The 22,804-nt window shown below is 41.5% G+C and overlaps 1 protein-coding gene across 16 annotated transcripts in view; it reads left to right on the top strand.

The window, feature by feature from the left end:
• The window catches only part of RHOBTB1 (Rho related BTB domain containing 1), a 132,172-nt gene extending 111,787 nt beyond the window's left edge, over positions 1-20,385 (top strand). For 7 of the 16 annotated variants that reach the window (XM_033208510.1, XM_033208508.1, XM_033208506.1 and 4 more), the window contains 6 exons: positions 232-1,205; positions 3,190-3,308; positions 11,474-11,624; positions 14,789-14,877; positions 17,535-17,640; positions 18,170-20,385. In XM_033208510.1, coding sequence (XP_033064401.1) covers positions 232-1,205; positions 3,190-3,308; positions 11,474-11,624; positions 14,789-14,877; positions 17,535-17,640; positions 18,170-18,339 — 1,609 coding nt within the window. In that variant the 3' untranslated portion in view covers positions 18,340-20,385. Of the gene's footprint in view, positions 1-231; positions 1,206-3,189; positions 3,309-11,473; positions 11,625-14,788; positions 14,878-15,437; positions 15,529-17,534; positions 17,641-18,169 lie in introns of those variants that run through there. The other 9 variants (XM_033208502.1, XM_033208513.1, XM_033208516.1 and 6 more) reach the window with 4 other exon arrangements.
• The last annotated feature ends 2,419 nt before the right edge of the window (positions 20,386-22,804 follow it).

Here is a 22,804-nt window from a genome sequence, read left to right on the forward strand (position 1 = left end):
GTGTGCATTGAAACTCTGAAATATTCAAAAGCATTATTTTTTCCTGCAATCATAACTCCTGCAATCATAGCTCCAGTTGAAAGACTTGAGGTGGTGGCAGATTTTTCCAGAGACTAAAAGCCTGACTAGAGTTTTCAGTGTATAGTTCCATTAGGTGCTTAAAATAGGCCCTGGTAACTATTTCTTTCCTAAAATAAGGCTGATTATAATTTTTTAAATGTTCTATTTCAGGCCCATAAAGAGAGGGGATATTTTGCCCCCAGAAAAAGGCCGAGAGGTAGCAAAGGAACTTGGCATACCATACTATGAAACAAGCGTGTTTGACCAGTTTGGGATCAAGGATGTGTTTGACAATGCAATCCGAGCAGCGCTGATTTCCCGCAGGCACCTGCAATTCTGGAAATCCCACTTAAAGAAAGTCCAGAAACCTTTACTTCAGGCACCCTTCCTACCTCCAAAAGCCCCTCCACCGGTCATCAAAATTCCAGAGTGTCCTTCCATGGGGACAAGTGAAGCTGCCTGTTTACTGGACAATCCTCTGTGTGCCGATGTTCTGTTCATCCTTCAGGACCAGGAACACATCTTTGCACATCGAATTTACCTTGCTACCTCTTCTTCCAAATTTTATGATCTGTTTTTAATGGAATGTGAAGAATCCCCAAATTGGAGTGACGGAGCTTGTGAGAAAGAGAAGCAGAGCAGAGATTTCCAGGAGCAGATATTGAGTGTCAACCCAGAGGAGGAAAGGGAGGAGGCCCCGCCTAGGACACCTCAGGCTGAGCAGTGGAAGTCTTCAAACAAGAGCCTAGTGGAGGCTCTGGGGCTGGAAGCCGAGGGTGCAGTCCCTGAGACACAGACATTGGCCGACTGGAGTAAGGGGTTCATTGGCATGCACAGGGAAATGCAAGTCAACCCCATTTCAAAGCGGGTGGGCCCTGTGACTGTAGTCAGGATGGACGCCTCAGTCCAGCCAGGCCCTTTTCGGACCCTGCTCCGGTTTCTTTATACAGGACAACTGGATGAAAAGGAAAAGGATTTGGTGGGCCTGGCTCAGATCGCAGAGGTCCTAGAGATGTTTGATTTGAGGATGATGGTGGAAAACATCATGAACAAGGAAGCCTTCATGAACCAGGAGATTACAAAAGCCTTTCACGTCAGGAAAGCCAATCGGATAAAAGAGTGTCTCAGCAAGGGGACGTTCTCAGGTGAGTGAGCTGCGGGGCAGAGACATTAATACCTTTGATTGTATTTCATTGAACATTAGCCAGACACGAGCAGGAGAAAGAAGAACCATAGCTAACATTTATAAGTACCTATTTTTTCCCATGTACCTTTCTAAGCTACAGTCATTAACTTCTTTCATCCTCATCAGACTTAAAGGTTAAATGTGATTGTCTCCATTTTGCAGATGGGGAAACCAAGGGACAGAGAGGTTAGCTAATCTGCCCATGGTCACACCAGCAATAAATGGTAGAGCCAGAATTTGAACCTATGCTTTTGTGGGTATCAAAACCTGTTCCATAAACCACCATGGTACCACACTGCTCCTCAAGAGTGGATCAGGGACCCCGAGTCTATCTCCAATGGGCTTGTTGCATACAATTCCCCTTCAGAATCTATTCTCTGACCAATTCTATTCTCCATTGACCCTTCAGCACTGACCCTTGACAAAAATCAGTGAGCTCAAGTTCTGAGGCCACTAAAGTCCTTGAGGCAATTTTGGTGGCCCTCCACCTTCCTACGAAGGGTGCCTCATCTGTTTCCATCCCCTTTCCTTTTCTGTCCTCATGCTCCTTGGCCCTGCACTTCTGTAGTTTTCTTGCACCTCCTGTGCCTTTGATAACTATGCCATTTGCTGCCCGCAGCACCCTTTCATAATTGCTAAGCCTGCTGGTGGCCCGCATCCAATATGGGTTATTGACCCATGTTTGCACTGTCTTACACTTGGACTATTTTTGTTCTGAAATTGTCCTCTGGGCGGGTGTGTGGGTGTGTGTAATTTCATTGTAAAATGTTGACTTCCTGACTTCTATTTATATGGATACCTCTACCTTTGTCTTTATCTTTTATAATCCCTGCTAGGGCACTACACATTTAGTAAGTGGTTCCTGAAGACTCAGTTCATTCATTTTAAAGCTTATGAGTAGTATTTACTTCAAACACTGGCCATTGTGGTACAGAAATAGTCTTGAAAATCAATGAAAAGAATATGTTACAAACCTACAGTAACTTAAAAGTGAGCCTTAGGTAGAGCTGATTAAATCACCCCCTCCTTACTGGAGAGGCATAATAATCAAATACAATGTGGGAGTCTCAGTTAGATTCTGTTATATTTTTTTTACCAAAAAAAAAAAAGCTATGAAATACAATTTAGAGATAATTGGAGAAATTTGAATATGAACTATATGGTGGATGATAGTAGGGAGTTATTTTTAATTTTCTTAGGTGTAATCATGGTATGGTTATTTAGGAGACTGTTGTTATTTTGGGAAAACTTGTGATAAGGTAGTTAGGAGTGAAGTGCCATGCTATCTGTTAAAAAAAAAAAGTCTATACACATATATAGAATTATACAAAAATACACATATAGCCGGGCATGGTGACTAATTTGCCCATAGTCCCAGCCACTTCAGAGACTGAGACAGAAGGATTACTGGAACCCAGCAGTTTAAATCTAGCCTCAGCAACATAACCAGACCTCCCAACATCTCTTAAGAAAACAGTAATTCGGTTACATTTTGGTATAGCATACAAGTAGAGCATATTATAAACGTAAGGTTTAATTGAGTATTAATAAGTAAAATGGTGTAAATTAAAAATATACCTAAAGCAAACATGCCAAAATGTTAACAAGGGATAAATGAGTGGTCATCATACTGTTTGTTCCACTGTTGTATATGCTTGAAGTTTTGCATAGTAAGGAGGAAAAAATATTCCCTCCTTTCTGTTACTTTCTGGTTCAGAGAGTTTGTACCGTGACTTTATGTGTGATGATGTTAAATGCAGCATGCTCCCTTAGGTGGGAGCTGGGTGTGCCAAAGCCCAAAGATGGGGATTGACATAAAATCAGCAAGTAAAGACATGCGAGAGAGTGAGAGAGACGCAGGTCAGTGGATATGGGAGCAGAAACCTTGGTTGAAGCTCTCAGCAAAGTTGGCTCATGGTTGTGTTTCCTCAATTCCTTGGCAGACGTGACATTTAAATTGGACGATGGAGCCATCAGTGCCCACAAGCCGCTGCTGATCTGTAGCTGTGAGTGGATGGCAGCTATGTTCGGCGGGTCATTTGTGGAAAGTGCCAACAGTGAGGTACGTGCCTTCCTAAAGCATAGTGGAGTCTTTATGAATATGCGTGTGCCTGTGTATTTATATAAAGTGGGTAAATAGCCAGATGACTTTAATCCTTAAACTGGCTCCATGAAATAGCTCCTTAGCAGTGCTCGAGTGTTTGGTCACCTTTCTCTTAGCTCTGCAGTTTTGAGGAGTTATTGTTTATCGGTCACTTATGTGGGGGCACCTGGTTGCTTTACATGCCATATATCTTTTCATCCTCAGAGCCGTCCTCATCCATGAAGACAAGATCAGCTGTACCTCTTGCAAATGTCACCAGACATGGTACTATCAAAACCAAGTACAAGAGGAGCATGTCTCCCAGTAGTTAAGAAAGCGAAAAGAGTTGTTCAGCCACCTAAGTCCTGGGCTTAGCTGTGCCCCTAACCAGACAGGGGACCTTAAGAAGCCACATTCTTGTGCCTCAACCTCCTCATCTGCAAGCTGAGGGAGGCTCTAGTTTGTCCTTTAGGTTACCATGAGCTACAATACTATCTAAGGCTCTGCCCTGACTTTGCCTGTGTTGAGGGGGTATGAGGGTTTTGTTAAGTTTAAGGCAACAGTAATGGAGTGAACATTTACTCCCCTGAACACACCTCTCAAGGTACTTAGGTCTAGTGGAAGTAGCTGCATCACTTGTCAGCCACTGGCTCTATCTCTAGAAGAGGGATGTGCTTAGAGCAGAGCAAACAACATCTTGGAGACCCTATGTCTTTATCTTTCTTGTTGTTTTACTTTTAACTGACAAATAATAATTGTACATAGTTATGGGGTACCTGATGTTTCAATATACATATATTGTGGAATGATCAAATCAGGCTAATTAGCCTATCCATCACCTCAGATGTTTACCATTTCTTTGTGATAAGAACATTTAAAATCCTCTTTTAGCTATTTTGAAATATATCCAGTACCTTATTGTTCACCATAGTCACCATACTGTGCAATAGAACACCACAAAAAAATTATAGGTGCATTAGACTATATGCAACTGTGGTCCTAGGTCCTTGGGAGACTGAAGTGAGAGGAACACTTGAGCCCAGGAGTTCAAAGCTACAGGGAGCTATGATTGTGCCACTGTACTCCACCCCAGGAGACAGAGTGAGACCTTGTCTCCAAAAAAACAAAAGACAAAAAAAAAAAAAATGGACACCAGAACTTATTCCTCCTTTCTAACTGAAACTTCATATATTTGACAGATGGCTTTCCTTTCCCCATCTACCCGCTAATCCCAGGCTCTACTTATCACTATTCTACTCTCTACTTTGGAGTTCAACGTTTTTAGATTCCACATATAAGTGAGATGCTCTCATATTTGTCTCTCTAAACTTGGCTTATTTCACTTAACATAATGTCCTTTAGGTTCACCCATGTTGTCTTGAATGACAGAATTTTCCTTTTTTAGGGCTGTATAGTATCCCAGTGTGTATATGTACCACATTTTCTTATCCAACCATCCACTGATGGACACAGGCAGACTCTGTATCTTGGCTATTGTGAATAGTGCTACAATTAACATGGGAGTACATCCTCTTTGTCTTTTTACAAACTGTTGGAAAAGAAAAAAATTCAATTCAAGCACTTCTAACTTTAGGAGTAAGCAAGCATTTTTGTGGAGTTTTGCAAGTATTTTTAACATCTTTTTTTAAAAAGTAAAAATAAAAACATGGGTATACCCATGCTATTTATTGTCCTAAGAGGCTTGTTTTGCTTGTCTCAGCATCTTTCCAAATTTTTCAAAGAAACGCAGAAAACAATAGCTAACTTTTCAAATGAGGCAGTAGCACAAGAAATTCGAGCACTCCCGTTGTGACCCAGGAGCCTGCATTTGCATCCCTAAGTAGGGAAACAGAATCCTAGAATCACAAGCCTTGGATAGCAGGGGCTAAGATTACTAGGCCACTCTCGTGCATCCAGAACAAACTGCAGCTGCTCCTAAACCAACCGCCCCCCACCCCACCCCCAGCAAAGGGCTATCTGCTTTTCAGGGAAAAAATATTAGAGTTATCCTGATGGCCTCTTACGGTGTCTAACAGCCTTTCTAAACCAGGAGATTCTCACCTGTGACTAATGAAGATGTCTCCTGAGCTTAGGTCAAAGGTGTTTTGGAGCATCATTACTAAGACAACTGCAGTACATGGAATCTGCATAGTTATAGGACTGTGGGACTCAAATTGCAACTCCTCCACTTACAAGTGACTTGGGCAAGTGACTTAACCTTTCTTGGCTCTAGTCTTCCCATCTGGAAAACAGTTATAACCCATACTATGGTTGTGGGGTGTAAGAGTCATTACTTGCAAAGCACTTCAGAAGCATTAAATAAATGGTAGCTGCCGCTGGACTTATTCTGATGTTGTTGGTAGTGATGATATTCTTTCCCTCTTGTATCCGGGAAAAAGTTAGGGTAGCCACCAATTTGTAAAACCTCATCCAGTTGTTATTTCACTGACTTCAGCAATCTCTGGAGATAAAGAGCTGGGAGGCTTGCTCCCCTTCTTTGTCCAGCTCACTGAAGTGCGTGCTGATTGTGCAGCCGAGGACCTGCTATTCACAGAGCAGGGAGAAGTTGATCGAGGTCAGGAACGCAGGCACAAAGGGACACTGTCAGAGCTGACCTCACGAATGCTAATCTCCTTTATCCCTTCCAAGAATGGACTGTAATCGTCTCCAGATTAAAATGTGCAGTAGAGGTGACCAAAACAAAAACTTGGCAGCAAATGTGAATGCACATGTATATGGTTGTTTGATAGCCTCTCCTGGAGGAGGCCACCTGTTTAGCACCCCCTGCTGGAGAGACGAGGTCCCTCACCACTTAGAACTGGAGTTGAGGCTAATAGGTTTGTATAGATTCAAACCAGCTCAAAAGACAAAGACCATGGAACCAAGCCACTGAAGACCTGTGCCACAATTCCTTTAGCCAGTATATTGAAAAGGCAATGAGCTGTCGACATTCTCGCTCCTTCCCATCCCTTCACTTCATTTCCTGTGCAAACTGTAATATAGTCTCAGCCTGACCTTGGGCAAGTGGCTCACTCTAAACCTGTTTCTTCATCTGTAAAATGGGGATAACAAGGGAACCTTCGTCAAAGGGCAGAGAAGGCATGAGAGGACATGTGTAAAGCATTGAATTTGATGCCTAGAACATACAAATGTTCAATAAATGTTAGTGACTACTAAGCTAGCGTTTTCTTGTTAAATTCTTTCCGTATGGGGTTAAAGGTATTTGCCCTGGAAAGCTCTAAGTTAAAAAACCACCATTCCCCTTTCTAAAGTAGGAAAGTACAATTCAGGTGGTTATAGTTGTAGGGGAAAGGCACTCAGTTAATGATCCATGATTAACATAGATCCATGTTCACACTTGGGATTTGGCCTTTGTAGGCTACCTTTTAACTTTCTATTTTCTTGAGAAAATCTGAAAATCTGATGCCTGCCACCCTCCTGCCCCTCACCATGAAGCTCAGCCTTTTTTGGAGAATTAATAGAATTAATGTGCATATCCAGAAACAAATGAAATATACCTATGTCCATTGATTTTAATTTAACTTTTTTGTCATTTAATATTCAGGAAAACATTGTATCTTACTTATATTTTTTCTCATTACTTTTAGTGTAGCAGTAAGCATAATTCTCTCCCCAGAGGTACTCAGCAAGTGGTTCATTAAAAATGCATGCCTGGGTTGTAGTAAGCAATGCTTTGGATCTAGGATACTTTCTCATTCTCTATGAGACTGTCTCTAATTATAAGCCTAATAGTCTCAGCTAATCTTCACAATTAAAATTTTAGACCAACGAAATTGCAGGATAGAACATTGTTTAGGGTAGCATTATATTCTCTTTGATAACTCTTTTTTTTTTAAGAAAAAAGAAAAAACTGTATCCAGCAGGTAGGATGCAAATTTTTTTTATTTCATTATTTATGAAGCTTTGCTTATACTATTTTTAAAGTGCTATAAATAAAGGTCTTTCTGTTGTCATGCAGTTAATTATAAATGTTGAAATCACAGAAACAGGCTTTTTTAAAAATCAGCCATGAGGGGAAAAAAATGCAAGCTCCAAAAGTGTTCTGAGTTTATTCTAATTTGATTTTTTTTCTAAGGGTCTCTAACGTTATTTGCCAAATAGAGCCATCACTTCAAAAAATGTTAACATTATATTCAGCTAAAAGAAGATAGCAGGTCATAGGTGATTACAAACATCGGGACACTTTGAGGGCATTGAGGGTATTTGGGCAGGGTTGCTTACTCGAATCTGTCATCTGCTGCAGCCAGAAATAGTTTCTTTTTATTTAGGATGTTCATTTTGCTATTTCTTCTTTAAGCCATGACTTAGAACACACTCTTGCCAAAAAATGCTAAGGTAATCTGAAGATCTTCAAAACCCAGAGTTTCCATGAAGAAAAAACTTTTAACAGCATCTATTCCAAATTCCTCCCATGTAACAGATGACGAGACTGAGGGTGAGAGAGGGTGAGTGATTTATCAAAGGTCACGCAGCACTTTAATGATATATCCCTGGGCCTGCCCCAGGCTCTTGCACTATCACTAGAGGCATTGTTTTCAGAAGCACCAGACATCCCCATCTCTGAGAGAGCAGGTGTTAACAGGAAGCTCTGGGACTTTGTATATTAACAATTACTAACATCTTAGAGCACTTAGCACTTTGTAAAATATGAGTACTTTCACTGTTAAAATGATTCAAATTTTAAAGTTTCACAACTCAACCTTCAACTGTCTAAAAAACTATACTAATTGTATTAGTCCATCTTCACACTGCTGATAAAGACATACTAGAGACAGGGTAATTTATAAAGAAAAAGGTTTAATGGACTCACAGTTCCACGTGGCTGGGGAGGCCTCACAATCATGGTGGAAGACAAAAGGCACATCTTACGTGGCAGCAGGCAAGAGAGACAGTGAGAACCAAGTGAAAGGGGAAACCCCTTATAAAACCATCAGATCTCATGAGACTTATTCCCTACCACTAGAACAGTCTGGGGGAACCGCCTCCATGATTCAATTATCTCCCATCAGGTCCCTCCCACAACACGTGGGAATTATGGGAGCTATAATTCAAGATGAGATTTGAGTGGGGACACAGCCAAACCATATCACTAATCCAAACATTATTTCATCAAAGAAATGAAATGTTACATGTTCCTATACACAGAAACAAATTTGTTTGTATATCTGTAAGTAAATCCATTATTTGTTCAAGATAAATGCACGTGTATGTAAACATATATGTATGCGAGCATACACACTGTGTAACTGGTGCTAGATTTAGTTGAATAATTATTCATATGTGGATACAGCTGGTTAAAGAGAAGAATAACATTCCATCATCTGTATATTGCAGATGATCTAGCATGCCCAACAGCTACTTTATTTTAAAATAATCCCAGTAATAGTTTCAACTCATTGAGTTCTATTTGTTGTAGAGGTTGTGCTGGAAACCTGAAATGATCATGCTTATCAAATCATTTATGGTAATGACTTATGTAACTCATTTATGGAATCATAATTGTTGTTTTCACCAACCATGTCTGAAAGTGGGGGATAAATTCCTTAATATTTCTAGGAATTTTTCTAAACCTTCCCTGTGATATGTTAAAGGACAGGTCTACCTATCTGAAAGGATATTCCCTCTCTGAGGTGGCTAATGGCTGCATAGGAGAATAACAAAGAAGGTTTCTATAGCTTAGAACAGTTCTGGAGCCACACTGCCAGAATGCATAAGCCATAAGCACCCTGTAAAACGTGGAGCCATTATACATACATACATAACATACTCTTTCTCTCTCTCTCACTGTTTCTCTCTCTCTCTCTCACACACACACACACACACACACACACAGTCATCCCTCAGTATCTGTGAGGGATTGGTTCCAGGACTACCCCCCACCCACTCAGACACCAAAATCCATGAATGCTCAAGTTCCTCATATAAAATGGCAATGTATTTGCATAGATCTGTGCACATCCTCCTTTATACTTTAAATTATCTGTAGAGTGTTTCTAATACCTAATACAATGCAAATGCTGTGTAAGTAGTTGTTATACTGTATTGTTTAGGAAAAATGACAAGAAAAAAGTCTGTACATGTTCAGAACAGAGGCAGTCATGCCTTTTTTTCAAATATTTTTGATCTACAGTTGGTTGAATCCACAGATGTGGAACCCACAGATATAGAGGTCTGGCTCTGTGCCTGTGTGTGCCTGAGTGTGTGTGTGCCTGAGTGTGTATGCGTGCTTGACTGTGTGTGTATGCCTGAGAGTGTGTGTGTGTGTGCCTGACTGTGTGTGTGTGTGCCTGAGTGTGTGGGTGTGCCTGACTGTGTGTGTGTGTGCCTGAGTATGTGTGTGTGCCTGACTGTGTGTGTGTGCCTGAGTGTGTGTGTGTGTGTGCACGTGCATGTGTATGGAGAGAGAGGTGCGATCATATAAAATATATAGATGTAACCATGTTATACAGATGTAATCATATATAATATATAGATATATATCTTTATATGTTGTATAGAGGTTTGTTAAGTATGAGAATTAAGAAGTTCATAACTGGCCAGACACAGTGGCTCATGCCTATAATTCCAGCACTTTGGGAAGCCAAGACAGGAAGATAACTTGAGGCCAGGAGTTTGAGACCAGCCTGGGCAGCATAGCAAGCCCGCCATCTCTACAAAAAAAGAATTAATAAAATAAATTAGCCGGACATGATGGTACTGCCTGTAGTCCCAGCTACTAGGGAGGTGGAGGTAGGAGGATAGCTTGAGCCCAGGCCCAGGCTATCATCAAGCCACTGCTGTCCAGCCTGGGCAACAGAGTTAGACCCTGTCTCAAAAAATGAATAAAATAAAAAAGAAAGAAAAAGAAGTTCATAATTGTTCATCCTTTCGAAGTAGAATTCTTACAAACCATTAATAAAATATGATGCTTTATTGTTGTAACTCAAACCTGTGCTTCTGTGGCATTAAACGTTTCCAGCACCGCACAGCAATTCTGAACATACACTTTCGCGTCATACTCCCTGGGTTTAAATCCCAGTCACCACTTCCTAGCTCTGTGACCTTGGACACAAGATTTAAATGAACCTCCTTGAACCTCCATTTCTTTTTCTGTAAAATGGCAAAAGTAAGTCTCTTCTCTCTAGGGCAGATATAAGCGTCAAATTAAAGAATGTGTGTGGAAAGCTTAGCACAGTGCCTGTGCATAGGATGCCTTCAATTACAATTAATATTTGTAATTGTCGGTATTCCAATACTCCAAGTGATGCAGTTCTGAACTACTCCAGGGCCTGTCTCATGGAGTTAGAGACCTAAAATAAAGAGTAGCTGCTACACAGTGTACATCTCCATGAATCCATGCCCACCTCTCCAGCTCTCCACCTCCCAGGCAGTGCCTGGCTCTCTAGCAAGCTCTAGCATGCATTTATATAGACAACTACAGGCACTCATGAAGGAGACTGTGGGAATCCTACAGGGGACAGTTCACCTGTACCCAGTCATACTCCCCTGGAAGTCCTAAGCAAGAACTCCTTTGGATTCTCTGAATCTACTGATAACTGATAATGTTCCAGTAGTTCTGAATCCATGTGGTTGTAGGAAAAAATATTGAAGTGTATACGTTATGTAGTACATTGTAATATATTGTGCATATACTGAAAGAATGTGGAAATCAAGCTGGTCACTGTGGCAGCTAGGGTGGTTGCTCAGCCTCATCCTCTGTTTTGACATCTTAGGGAGCTAGGCTCCATCGTGTCGGCAACAGTGTGGTTTGCAGCTCCCCCCAACACCTGTCATGTTGCTAGGAGATTTCTTTCCCCACAATAGAGTATTACAAGGTGCTTGGCATGAGGGCCCCTAATGTTATCATACATTTCCAGCCCATTTGTCTGATTTATAAGTCCAAATAGTCATTTAAAAATTCCACATCAGGCTGTGTCAGGCAGCTCCACTCTTTTGTCATCTACAAATCAAACCATTATGTTTAAAGTCATAAATACAGAAGGATTCCTATGCACAGCCTCAAAGCAGGTGTCCAACACTCGCCAATATCAAGTCACACGGGATATTTATAAGCAGCATAGCCTGAAAATGTGCCCACTCCCTGCTTTCTGCAGCAGAATTTAGCTTTTTGTATAACATTTCAGGTGTATCTCCCGAACATAAACAAGATATCAATGCAAGCAGTATTGGATTATCTCTATACCAAGCAGTTGTCTCCTAACTTGGATCTGGACCCGCTGGAATTAATTGCCTTGGCAAACAGATTTTGCCTGCCACACTTGGTTGCACTTGCAGGTAAGGCTGATGACTCAGGGCCATGCAGTGTCTGTCATATTTATCCAAAATCACATTTAAATAAAAATATTTTTACAGAGAATAAAAGTTGATTTTTTATCACGCAAAATAGGACTGTCTTGTGTAGAATGATATGAACTAATCAAATTGCATCAGACAGCCCAATTCAATTCAACAAATACTCCTTAAGCACCCACTCTGTGGTGGACCCTGTTAGGTGATACAGCTATGAAGGTGAGTAATGCATGACCCCTGCCCTTGAGGCACACGCTCTATGCATGCTGAATCATTTGTGCACCCCAGAGTTTGAAATAATACTATTTGGTCAACATTATCTCCATTATAACTGCACAGACACAGTCTTTAAGAAGGCGGTAGACGCACTGTTTAGGAAAACAGATGACAGAGTCAGATTGCCTAAGATCAAACCCTGACTCCACCATTTACAGACCAGGTGACTTTGTCCTGTAACCTTCGCTCTGCGTCTCAGCTTTCTCGCTCTTTAAAATGGGGCTAATATTATTCAGCCATAGAGCTGTTATGAAGATTAAATGAGTTAAAATATAAAGTCCTTAGAACAGCGTCTGGCACATAGTAAGCATTATGTAAGTGGTTTTCTTAAAGCTATTTTAGAAAATGTTCTGACATTGTCAAGTTCATTTTGGGAGAAAGAGAAAAAAGGGAAACTTGGCTTAACTTCACAAAATCTTATGTATCATTTCTAGATTTGTTCAGTTGGGAAGCTGAAGCAGGTCTGTATAGGATATATGCACTTAAATGGCTGTGTCTGGAATTCAGATCTTCAGCCTTATTCACTTTGCACCAGAGGTGTTAAGTCACAAGCTGGGTGTTTATCACTGTTTAGTTGATTCCTATTAACCATCAAAGCAGAAATAAACAGTGCCTGTCTTGTTCACTGGCCTTTCTTGTGGGTGCCTGAGCATGTTAGCTTTCGATAAATATTTGTTGAACAATTGAATGAATGAAGATGAATGTATGAACAAACCAACCAGTCCTATCTGCACTTGACTTTCTGGCAATGTCTTTAGAAAAAATAAAAGATAGGCTGGGCACGGTGGCTCACGCCTGTATCCCAGCACTTTGGAAGGCCGAGGCGGGCGGATCACCTGAGGTCGGGAGTTCGAGACCAGCCTGACCAACATGGAGAAACCCCATCTCTACTAAAAAAAATACAAAATTAGCGACGCGTGGTGGCACATGCCTATAATCCTAGCTACTCAGGAGGTTGAGGCAGGAGAATCGCTTGAACCCAGGAGGCAGAGGTTGTGGTGAGCCAAGATTGCGCCATTGTACTCCAGCCTGGGCAAGGAGAGCGAAAGTCCGTCTCAAAAAAGAAAAAAAAAAGATTATTTTCTTTGTCCTCTAGGCTTCTACTACACACAACCACCTGGAGATCAAAGTCCTCTCTTTGTCCTACTTCCTCCCCAGTTGGATAGAAAGAGCGAGTTGAGGCATCAATATTAGATTTATTTTTAAAAACTGTTTTTAACCAATATACCTAATAGATCCAAATGAGGGTGCTAGTTTTTTAAAATACTGACTCTGGGAGGCTTCAGTGGGCCATTACTTTCTTCAGAAACATGGTTCCAAGGCATTTAACTATCCACAGGTTTTATGACATTAGTCCTGAGGAGAAATTTTTATTTTATTTTTGAAATTGTCAAAAGTAATTTGGAGCCAAATCTGCCCAACAAGGTTTGTGATCAATCTCAGACTAGTACCATTTTTGCTTAAATATTAAGTCTGGCAATGAAAACATGGGATTGATTTCTCCATGAAAGTTTTTTTTTTTTAACTGACCCAAATAAAGCTTTTTGTGTGAACTCTAGACTTCTATGAACAATTAGTTATTAAATGCTGTTGTTACTGTTATTATTATTTAATATACAGCTTCCCAAGATGATTCCTTTAATCCTTTATAGTATTTGCTTTGTACTGTCTAGTGTAGAGTGTTTAGAACATGGTGTGTAAAAATCAGTTTCTAGTGATGATGCTTTGTGAGCCCGTGGTAAATAAATGTCAGGAAATATTGCAGTTACTTAAAACGATAAAGCCCAGATGACTTCTCTGGGCAGTTTAGTTCCAAATAGTTCAATCCAGGTGAGGAGGTTTGTGCCAAAGAAATCATTCCATTCCCAATACTATATTGACCAGATATAGGCATACTGACCAGTAAGCATGCAGAGCTGGAGCAGAAAGTAAGCATGATTTAGACAATGTGCTGGATTAGAAAAACAAATGCAATGCTACAGATGACATCAATGTCAAAGACCTAGAAATGCTGAGCCAAGGCTGTACCCTCACACGTCAGTCTCAGAGGCAGGCGACAGCCTTTACAAAGGCAAGAGATGTCCTAGCTTCACGCCACAATGTAAGTTCAGCTTGGAAGCCTTGGACTCAAGCTCCCAAGCAGAAATGGCTCTCCCTACTGCATTTTTGTCATTTTGGACTGCAGGTCTACCCAGTCTTTAGAATCCAAGAGGCTGAACAATACGTCACCATCTGTAGCTGTTGAGACAGACGTATGCAATCACATTTTTAATTCCTCAGATAGACTCATTCCTCTGTCATTTAACCTCTTCACTGTCAGGGGTATTAAGGATTGTGGTGATGTAAGTGGGGAAACTGTCAAACAGGAGCGTGTCTAAAGTCTAGAGGACTCTAGGAAGGTGCTAGACTGTTTAGAGCCACTCCATCCAGTAGAACTTCTGCAGTGATGGAAACATTTCATATCCAGATGGTCCAAACAGTGGCCACATGTGGCTGTTGAGCACTTACTGTGGCTAGCGTGAATGAGGAGCTGAACTTTTCATTTCATTTCATTTTAAGTAATTTAAGTTAAAATAGTCTCGTGTGGCCGGGAGTTACCATCCTGCACAGAACATTGCAGGTCTGGAGGATTCTGACTATTTTAGAGCCATGAACAAGAGTCCCCAGAGGTGTGGGTGAAGTGGCTGGCACCAGAACCCCAAGTAGTGAAAGACCACACGTAAGAGCAGCTTCTGGATTTAATTCAGATGGCTGCCCAGAGCTGTATCCCACATTTCCTCCCTTCTTAAGTGGTCCCAGACCAACCCTCCAGGCAAGCTACCTGGCTTGCAGGGCGTGGTTTAGCATTCTCTGGCCCCCTTTTTCTTCCCCAGAACAGCATGCCGTTCAGGAGTTGACCAAGGCCGCAATGAGTGGCGTGGGCATTGACGGAGAAGTGCTCTCTTACTTGGAATTGGCTCAGGTTTGTATCAGTTTGCTTTTCACCTTTTAAGTGTGTTCAATCAGTTCATTTAATGTTGATAAAACATCCCATTGTTGCATCTGTCTAAATAAAGATGTCACCACTGAGTCACAGAGGCCCCCTGTGTACACTAAGAAGATCTGAGAGTTTTACCTTTCATGTACCATTCAGCCTGCTGGGCTTCATTTGAATAAACAACACGGTCCCCACACCAGTCCCATTGTCGCCTAAGGTACCAGCTTCACATGTGGGAGAACCACTTGGGGGAGGTTTTGTCTCTCCTCCTTCTTTGAATTCTTGGCCATGTATTTGACCAAGCACAGACAGTTTCTAGAATTTCGTGAAGCCCTGTAATGACCCCCTGTTAATGAACATCTCACTACAGCTGTCCTGGAGTTTTCTAAAGTCAGTAGTTGCTAATATTCAGATTGTAATAACATAATCCCAATACAGACTTGCCTTCTTCTTCCAGAGAAGGTCCAAGATTCAGCTTCAGCTTCACCGTGGAGTAACTTCCTCAAAGCACAAGCTAAACTCTGCCTCACTTTCCTCATCCACAGGAAATGGGATGACAATTTGCATCCTACCAACGTTACAGATTATTTTGAGAATCAAGTGGGAGAGAATGTTCAAGAGCGAGCACTGAAGAGTGTAAGCCCTCTTAGAATGCCGGACACATCTGCAGAATTTTCTAGTCCCTGGCATAGGCTGATTAACAATGAATTTACACTCTGAGAGAACTAAGAATAAATTCCTCCGTCTTTTCTTCAGCCTGTTGGGTTCGGCTTCCTGTGCTCCCTCTTTCCGTTAAGACAATGGCTTACTAAGTCTTAGGTCAGTCCATACAAATCAATATTTCTCAATCAAGGAAAAGGAGTTGGTTTTGGGGAGAGGTGCAGGTGCTGCTCAGGCCCTTCCTACTGTGGCCAAAGGAAATAATTCAGGTGCAAAAGGGGGAAAAGGTGGAATTGAACTTTACGACCTATTCATTTTGACTTAGCATTCAGCAAATATTTGTTGTTTTTCTCCCCAAATACCAGGCACTGCCCTAGGCAAAGGACGTGTACATATAAATGGTAGATCCTCTGCCCCAGGGCAGTCATAGGCAAGTAAAGGAAACAGACACAAACACAAATTATTAAAATCCAATTAGGGATTACAGTGAAACTGAGAGTAGACATCTAATGCAGTCAAATCAGCAAGCCCCCATCAAAACTGGTTGTCCACACTTGCAATCTGGGGTCTTTTGAAACAGTTCTGGGGGATGATTTATAACTTGTACTCGCTCCAGCAAGTATTCCTCCTAGACAAAAATGTAATGATCCGGAATTTCATATCGGGACCACTCACTTGAGGGAATGATTTGCAGTTGTGTCTGTATCTGTTTGTTGCACTGTGTTCCCACCTTACCCCCACACATACCCACTACAAGGAAATAATATGATTATTGCTAAGCCCTGACAAGACTTGGCAGGACGAGCTTAGGATGGATTCTCTCATGTCTTAGCTCATCCATTAGACCCTAACCCAGTGATGTGCTGGTAAGTGTTTAACAGTCAGCTTGGGGGCAAGTGGGACCTTAATCTGTTACATTTGCCAATTTCTATTATATAAATACTCCCATCATGGCTGATTATAACATATGAAATCACTAAACTCAAAGTAGGGAAGAAATGCACACAATTGGCTCTTTCAAGCTGGAACAAGCCCACCCAGCAGAACACTGCCCTAGTCATGTTTTCAGAGAGAAATCTAACAGCAAGAGAAGTTGGAAGCACCAGCTAAAACTGTCTCTGATGTTTGGGTTGTGATTTTCAGTGAGTCTCTCGAGTGGGTTTCTGAGATCTCTGGCTTTTGGCCTCACAGTGGAGATACAGGGCCGCAGAGGAAGCATGCTGTAGGTTCTAAAGTTCCACCCAACCAAAGAAACATCAAGAGCAATAGACAACAGAAGGGGTGTCAGAGAAGGGCACAGATGGAAACAGTGAGGGATCACGGCAGGCCCGCCAGGTCTGGAGAGGGAATGGGGGAGTTGACAGTCGATTTTTGAGCATCTCGTATTTTTCAATCATAGCTACCTGAGCTGCCACCTTCCTGAGCATTGCTTAGAAAGGAAGGGTGAAGTATCTGGATCTCTCCACCCTGGCACATACTGCTTGCTCTTCTTATGTAACCAAAGGACAGGTATAGGACAGTCACACATTCTGCAGTCTCCTCTTTCGGATCTTGGCCCCAGCAAGCTGAGCTCTGACATGCGACACGAAGTATTCCATTGCCGAGGCTTCCTTAAACAGAGATGACATCGCTGCTTTCTGCTGTGGGCTGGTGTCTTCCAGAGGCCACGGTTGCTTAGCACTAGAGGGCCAGGTGGCAGGGGAGGGTGAGAGGGTGAGGCATACTTTAAGCTCGTGATTTGATACAGCAATTATTTTTGGTGCACCTAGGACAGTGGGGAAGGGAGGGATGTGCCCAGCACTACATTGGCTGGCATCAGAGCCATGGCCAAAGTCAAAACATTGAGGTCAAAACAAGAGGTTTGCCAAATTAGTTATATAAGCCCTTCATTTATTTTCACCCTTACGATGGCTTCCCCAATTTCTTTGTAGCCCCTTTTTAGAAAATAGAGTCTTACCCTCCTTTTGCTCACTTTTCTGCAGTTTCACAATGCCCACCAGTTGGCCGCCTGGTGTTTGCACCACATCTGCACCAACTACAACAGTGTATGCTCCAAGTTCCGCAAGGAAATCAAATCAAAATCTGCAGGTGAGACTGTGCGAAGCCCCCATTCATCCAGCTCTCCTCACCTCTCAGGGGAGCTTTTATCTTCTATGTCCCTGGAAAGGAACACAGTCAGCAGGCAGCTCATAGATAATTCCTTGAGACTAGCTGGTGGTCACATATTCATGTGACATGACATAAAGAATAGAAGGCTGGGAATTCTCTTTGAAGAACTTGATGCTGACGGGAGTTGGGTGGGCTGGAGTCCATGGTGCCCTGTTGCAGAGAGTGCAGAGGTGGTGGGCTTCCCCGTGTTTAGGGAGGCAAGCTTAGGAGCAGGCTTAGACTCTCAAATCAGGTGGTCCTGGGTTCAGGTCCTCTGTGCCCAGCTGCGTGACTACAGGCAAGAGATTCTTCCTCTTAAAACAGTGTCACCTTCTGCAAATGACCCTAATCACAGTCCCTGCCACATCACGTTTTTGAGAGAATATTCGAGAAGCTTTAAGCTCAAGGCCTAGCACGTAAAAAGATCAATGAGCTGCAGGTCTTATGGTCTGCATCTTTCCTTCACCAGACAACCAGGAATACTTCGAGCGGCACCGCTGGCCCCCTGTGTGGTACCTGAAGGAAGAAGATCACTACCAACGTGTGAAAAGGGAACGAGAGAAGGAAGATATTGCACTAAATAAGCATCACTCGAGACGAAAGTGGTGCTTCTGGAATTCATCTCCAGCAGTGGCCTGAAGAGGAAGAGAAAAAAAAATTGGTAATCTGATCCACCACTTTTCAAAGCACTACTGTAAAATTCGTCTTATTAGAGATACGACATAGTTCAGGTTTCAGACACTGACCTTCCTCCACTTTTGTGCATTTATCTTTGTTAGGATCAAAGCACAAGCTCACCATCAATGAGCCTGGACAAAAAGGGAAGCTGACTCTCACTGCATTCCTTAAACTGATATGTATATTTTTTTTGTTAGGAGGCTTAATAAACTTTAGCCTGTTATTTTGTTTCTTTTTATACAAAGAAAAAAAATCCAGCTTTCATGTTTCTGATTCCAAATTGGAAAATATTTTTATATGGTCTCTTGTATTTTGTTGAAATGAAAATACTGTGTATTACTTTATTTTACAGGCCACAACTGACTATGAAGTCACCCTGTGATTCTCTTTGCCCACATGACCACCGAGCATTATTACATAATTAGAGGGTTATCCTTTTGTTGTGAAGGGGAGGAGGGGACTGAAATCCCCCAAAGTGCAAATTGGAGAGTGTTTAATCTTTGTTCTGTTGAATAACATCGGTGTAATTACAAAGTCAACTCCAAGAATGTGTATTTACAATATTTGCCGTGTTAAGTGCTGGTAATTATATGGTTATATGTGCCATGTTAAATATAGTGATATCAAATATTCTGTTGTTTCCAATGTCTAGTTTCAAGAGGATAATCTTTATAATCATTAGAAGGGCTTATTAAATCCCAGCATTATCCAGGGCAAACTCACTGGTGGACCTGAATACGTAAGATACCATTAGTGCGCTGGTGTTCCGATTGCTGTATTAGGGTTTACGTCTCTCAGTATTCCTTGAACTTGCCATGCTTCTGCATGCAGATTCTTCACTGACTTGAATTGAGATGGGCAAGAGAAAAGGTCCCTGGACCCCCTCCTGCCATCTACAGGCTTGTCACATCTCACCACCAGAAACAGGCTTCCTCAGGCTTCTCACCTGTGGCCAACTTCACTTTGTAAGACCCATATTTTTAACTCTTCCCAGGGAAAATTCATGTTTCTGCAGAAGTAGGCTAAGGCAGACCACCCACTTCTGCTGAAATGCATTGGGAGCCTGTGAAAGCACACAGCTGGAGGCTGGGCGCCTGCGTTCTCCTACACGGAAAGGAATCTCATTCCAAGAGTCTAGGAAATGGTGCTATTGTGAGTTAGTTCTGACTCTTTCTCATTCTGAGTTTTCAGTGTTAAACTAGAAAGTGTGAGAGCAGGGGAGCTTTTGTGAGGCAGTCAGTCATTGCTTCTCTGTAAAGTAAAATGTTACAGCACACACATACACACACAGAGAGCATTTCGAGGCCACAGCTCCACACCTGCCATGCGATGTTATGCGGCAGGGGATGGGGCTCATTCTGTTGGGAGGTCAAGTTACCAATGCCAAGGGCTGTTGATTTTGTTTTTATTTTTACTTTTTCTTCTAGCTTTTCAGAAGATGGAAATGAGACAGTTAAGTCCAAACCCCAATGTTGACAGCCATATGCATTTGAAAATCTATCTAGATTACAGATGGGCGTTTATTACTGGCAGTGGAAACACACCAGATAGAAGATCTTGGGAGAGGCCCAGAAATGCAGCACCTTGTCATGACAAAAGAGGAGGCAGCAGAGGAAGGATAGTTACAAATGCATCCACCTTAATTTTTTTCAATAGACTTCTACATCTTATTAATGGAAGGAGAAAGGAGACAGGAGAGGATAAATGTCAAGATGCAGAAGAACTGACATGTATCCCATCATAAAATGGTAGAAGTTGAGTTTTCAATGAGTAGTCATAGTTGAATTTTTACAACCAAAGCTCCCATTTGATTGTAATCTTGCCAAAATGTAATGGACGTATAAATGAACTTGGGGTATAAGCAATAATATCCACTAGTGTTGTTATCAGCTGCTGTAACCAAGTGGCTGGTTCATTTGGTTGATGCTGATTATGGCCTTTAACCATGGTGGTTTCTTGTGTGTTTTTTATTTCACAGAAAGCCAATAAAATTGTTTAGCTATAAAATGCCTCCAGTTTTGTTTTAAGGACAGACATCATATTGTGTGTGTAATTTAACAGCTTTTTTTAAACTATCAATCAAAACGTTGAGGGTGCTGGGTCATGGGAGCTTGTGCATGCTCCAGTAACAAAGCAGCTTGAATGACTTGTCATTTTTGTATTTGGTGGTGTCAGCAGAGATTCCAGTGTCATAATGTAGATGAAGTGCCTGGCACTTTGTTCTTGGCTAACACAGTATGTCACTAGACATAGTGCTGCCTGGGGCCGGGTAGGGGGCAGAGGGAGAAACTACAACTATCCTAAAGGACTTAGTATAATCTGGGTTTAGATAATTTCCGCCAGCAGTTAAGTGATAGGTCTGAGTTGCTGAGTTCAAGAAAAGTTTCTTGAACAGCAGGTCTGAGAAGGCCTTTGTGAAAATGTCTGGACAATTTCTGGACTTCTAGGTAATACAATGTTTACCCAAGCTCAGAGGGAAGAAAGTCTCCAGTGAGATTTCACTGAGGGGCTTTTCTGAGGGACAGGCTACCTATAACTCTATGGGAAGGTGCTGACCACTGTAAGAAATAGCTGTGAAAAGAAGACAATGAGATTCCCAACACATTTCCACCTTTCAGAGGTGGGTGGTCCCAGTCGTGGCACCTATTACATAAAGCATACCAGTTTCTTCTTCCCTGTAGAAAGTCTTGGTCTAAGTTTCTGGCAGTAATGTCTGGCAAATCATCAGGGATGTCAGCACCTTATGTTGGCATTCTTTTTCTTTTATATAACTTCAGCAAAGTTTCCTATACTGGCATTTTGAGAACCACAGACACTGCTGGTCTAGATGGAACTCAAATATTTTCATTATGGACACTCGGAAGCAAAAAGTCCAATGTTTCTAAGAGGTTTTTTCATGCTTGCTTCCAATGTATGGTATATTAGTTGTCAAAATTCAGTTTTTCATCACTGTGACACTGGCTAGGCAGAAGAAATACTACTAGTCAGAGGGAAAAAATGAAGTGAATCTTAAGTTTGGAAACAGTTTTATCAGTTCAACACTTCTGAATGAATGCTTATCTGCAAGCTGAAGATTTGCCAGCCCTTTTCATGAATTGGATATTTTTTTTAACTGGCACAGAGATAGATAGATAGATGATAGACAGACAGAGATCTCCTAGTTGGATGCTAGAGGGCAAATAGCAATAATTTCTCTTTTCTAGAAGAATGTGACTATTGCATAAAAGTCATAAAGGTAAAAGTTAGCCAGGGAGAATGCATTTGTGTTGTACATGTATGTGTGTGTAACCAGAAGCAGCATAATGAAGAAAAGGGCAATTTAAAAAGAAAGAAAAAAAGAAGGAAGGGAGGGAGGGAAAGGGCCACTGAGGAAAGACACAGAATTGAATTAAACACTGTGAGTCACGGATATATTATTTATTTCAAAGTGCTAAATTAAGTCGAGAGATTACTGCATATCCCTCGACGTAATTTATTTTATGATGAAGACTGCTTTCTTGAATTTCCAATTAGGAAGCAGGTGATATATGCATCATGAAAGGTTTAGACTTAGAAGTGAAGACACTGGGGTGGCAATACTAGTGACCTTCTTTAAAAGCTACGTTTCTGTAGAAGTAATGCTATACCCCTTGGCTGCACTAGAAAATTCTCCCCTGTGCTGACAGTGCTTCTAAATTGGATATTTTTACCTGAGCCATTTAGATGCATAGCTTTTTCTGGGCTGATATACAGGTGCTCATCAGTTAGATATTTACAGACTGTAGTCTATGAAATATGAAAGTAATTTATGAACAGATAACTCTTGGGTGGAAACCAAGCAATCATGCAGTTGATATCCACAAACATGAAAGCATTATCAACAACAGTAGCAAACGTGAAGTGACCTTCCTCTCCTGTAGTTCAGTTTCCACAGTGACATGGATTTCCAACAGAACATAGATGAAATGGGTGTTACCTAAATGTGGCCCCATGCTTCGAAGGAGTATTTAAGTTCTTTGAATATGTTCTCAATCCCAAATACAAGAATGGTTAGATGTTACAGACAATCAGTGAGGACAGAATTGATTCATTTCTTTCCACTTGGATGCCAACCAAAGTCTGACTATTCTTAAAATTCCCTTCCAATATGGTAAAAAATATATATATATCCTTTGATTTGATGATTCATGGTAGTCCCAATTGGGGTGATACTCCCCTGGAAGGCTAAGTTCAACTGTCATGTGAAAAGATACACAACTCTAAGCTTTAGTCATCTAGAGAATGGGAACAGATATCACTGAGTTTTCAGTACAAGTTAAATGAGATGATTTAGGTAAGGCACCCAGATGCCAAATATCTTGGACATAGTAAGTACTTAGTGAATGGAAGCGAAAAACAGGTGAAATGGAACCTATGTGCTCAGCATTTTTGACCTTGCTTTTCAAGG

This window comes from Trachypithecus francoisi, unplaced genomic scaffold (genome assembly GCF_009764315.1).
Source record: "Trachypithecus francoisi isolate TF-2019V2 unplaced genomic scaffold, Tfra_2.0 Lachesis_group9, whole genome shotgun sequence".
Lineage (NCBI taxonomy): Eukaryota > Metazoa > Chordata > Mammalia > Primates > Cercopithecidae > Trachypithecus > Trachypithecus francoisi.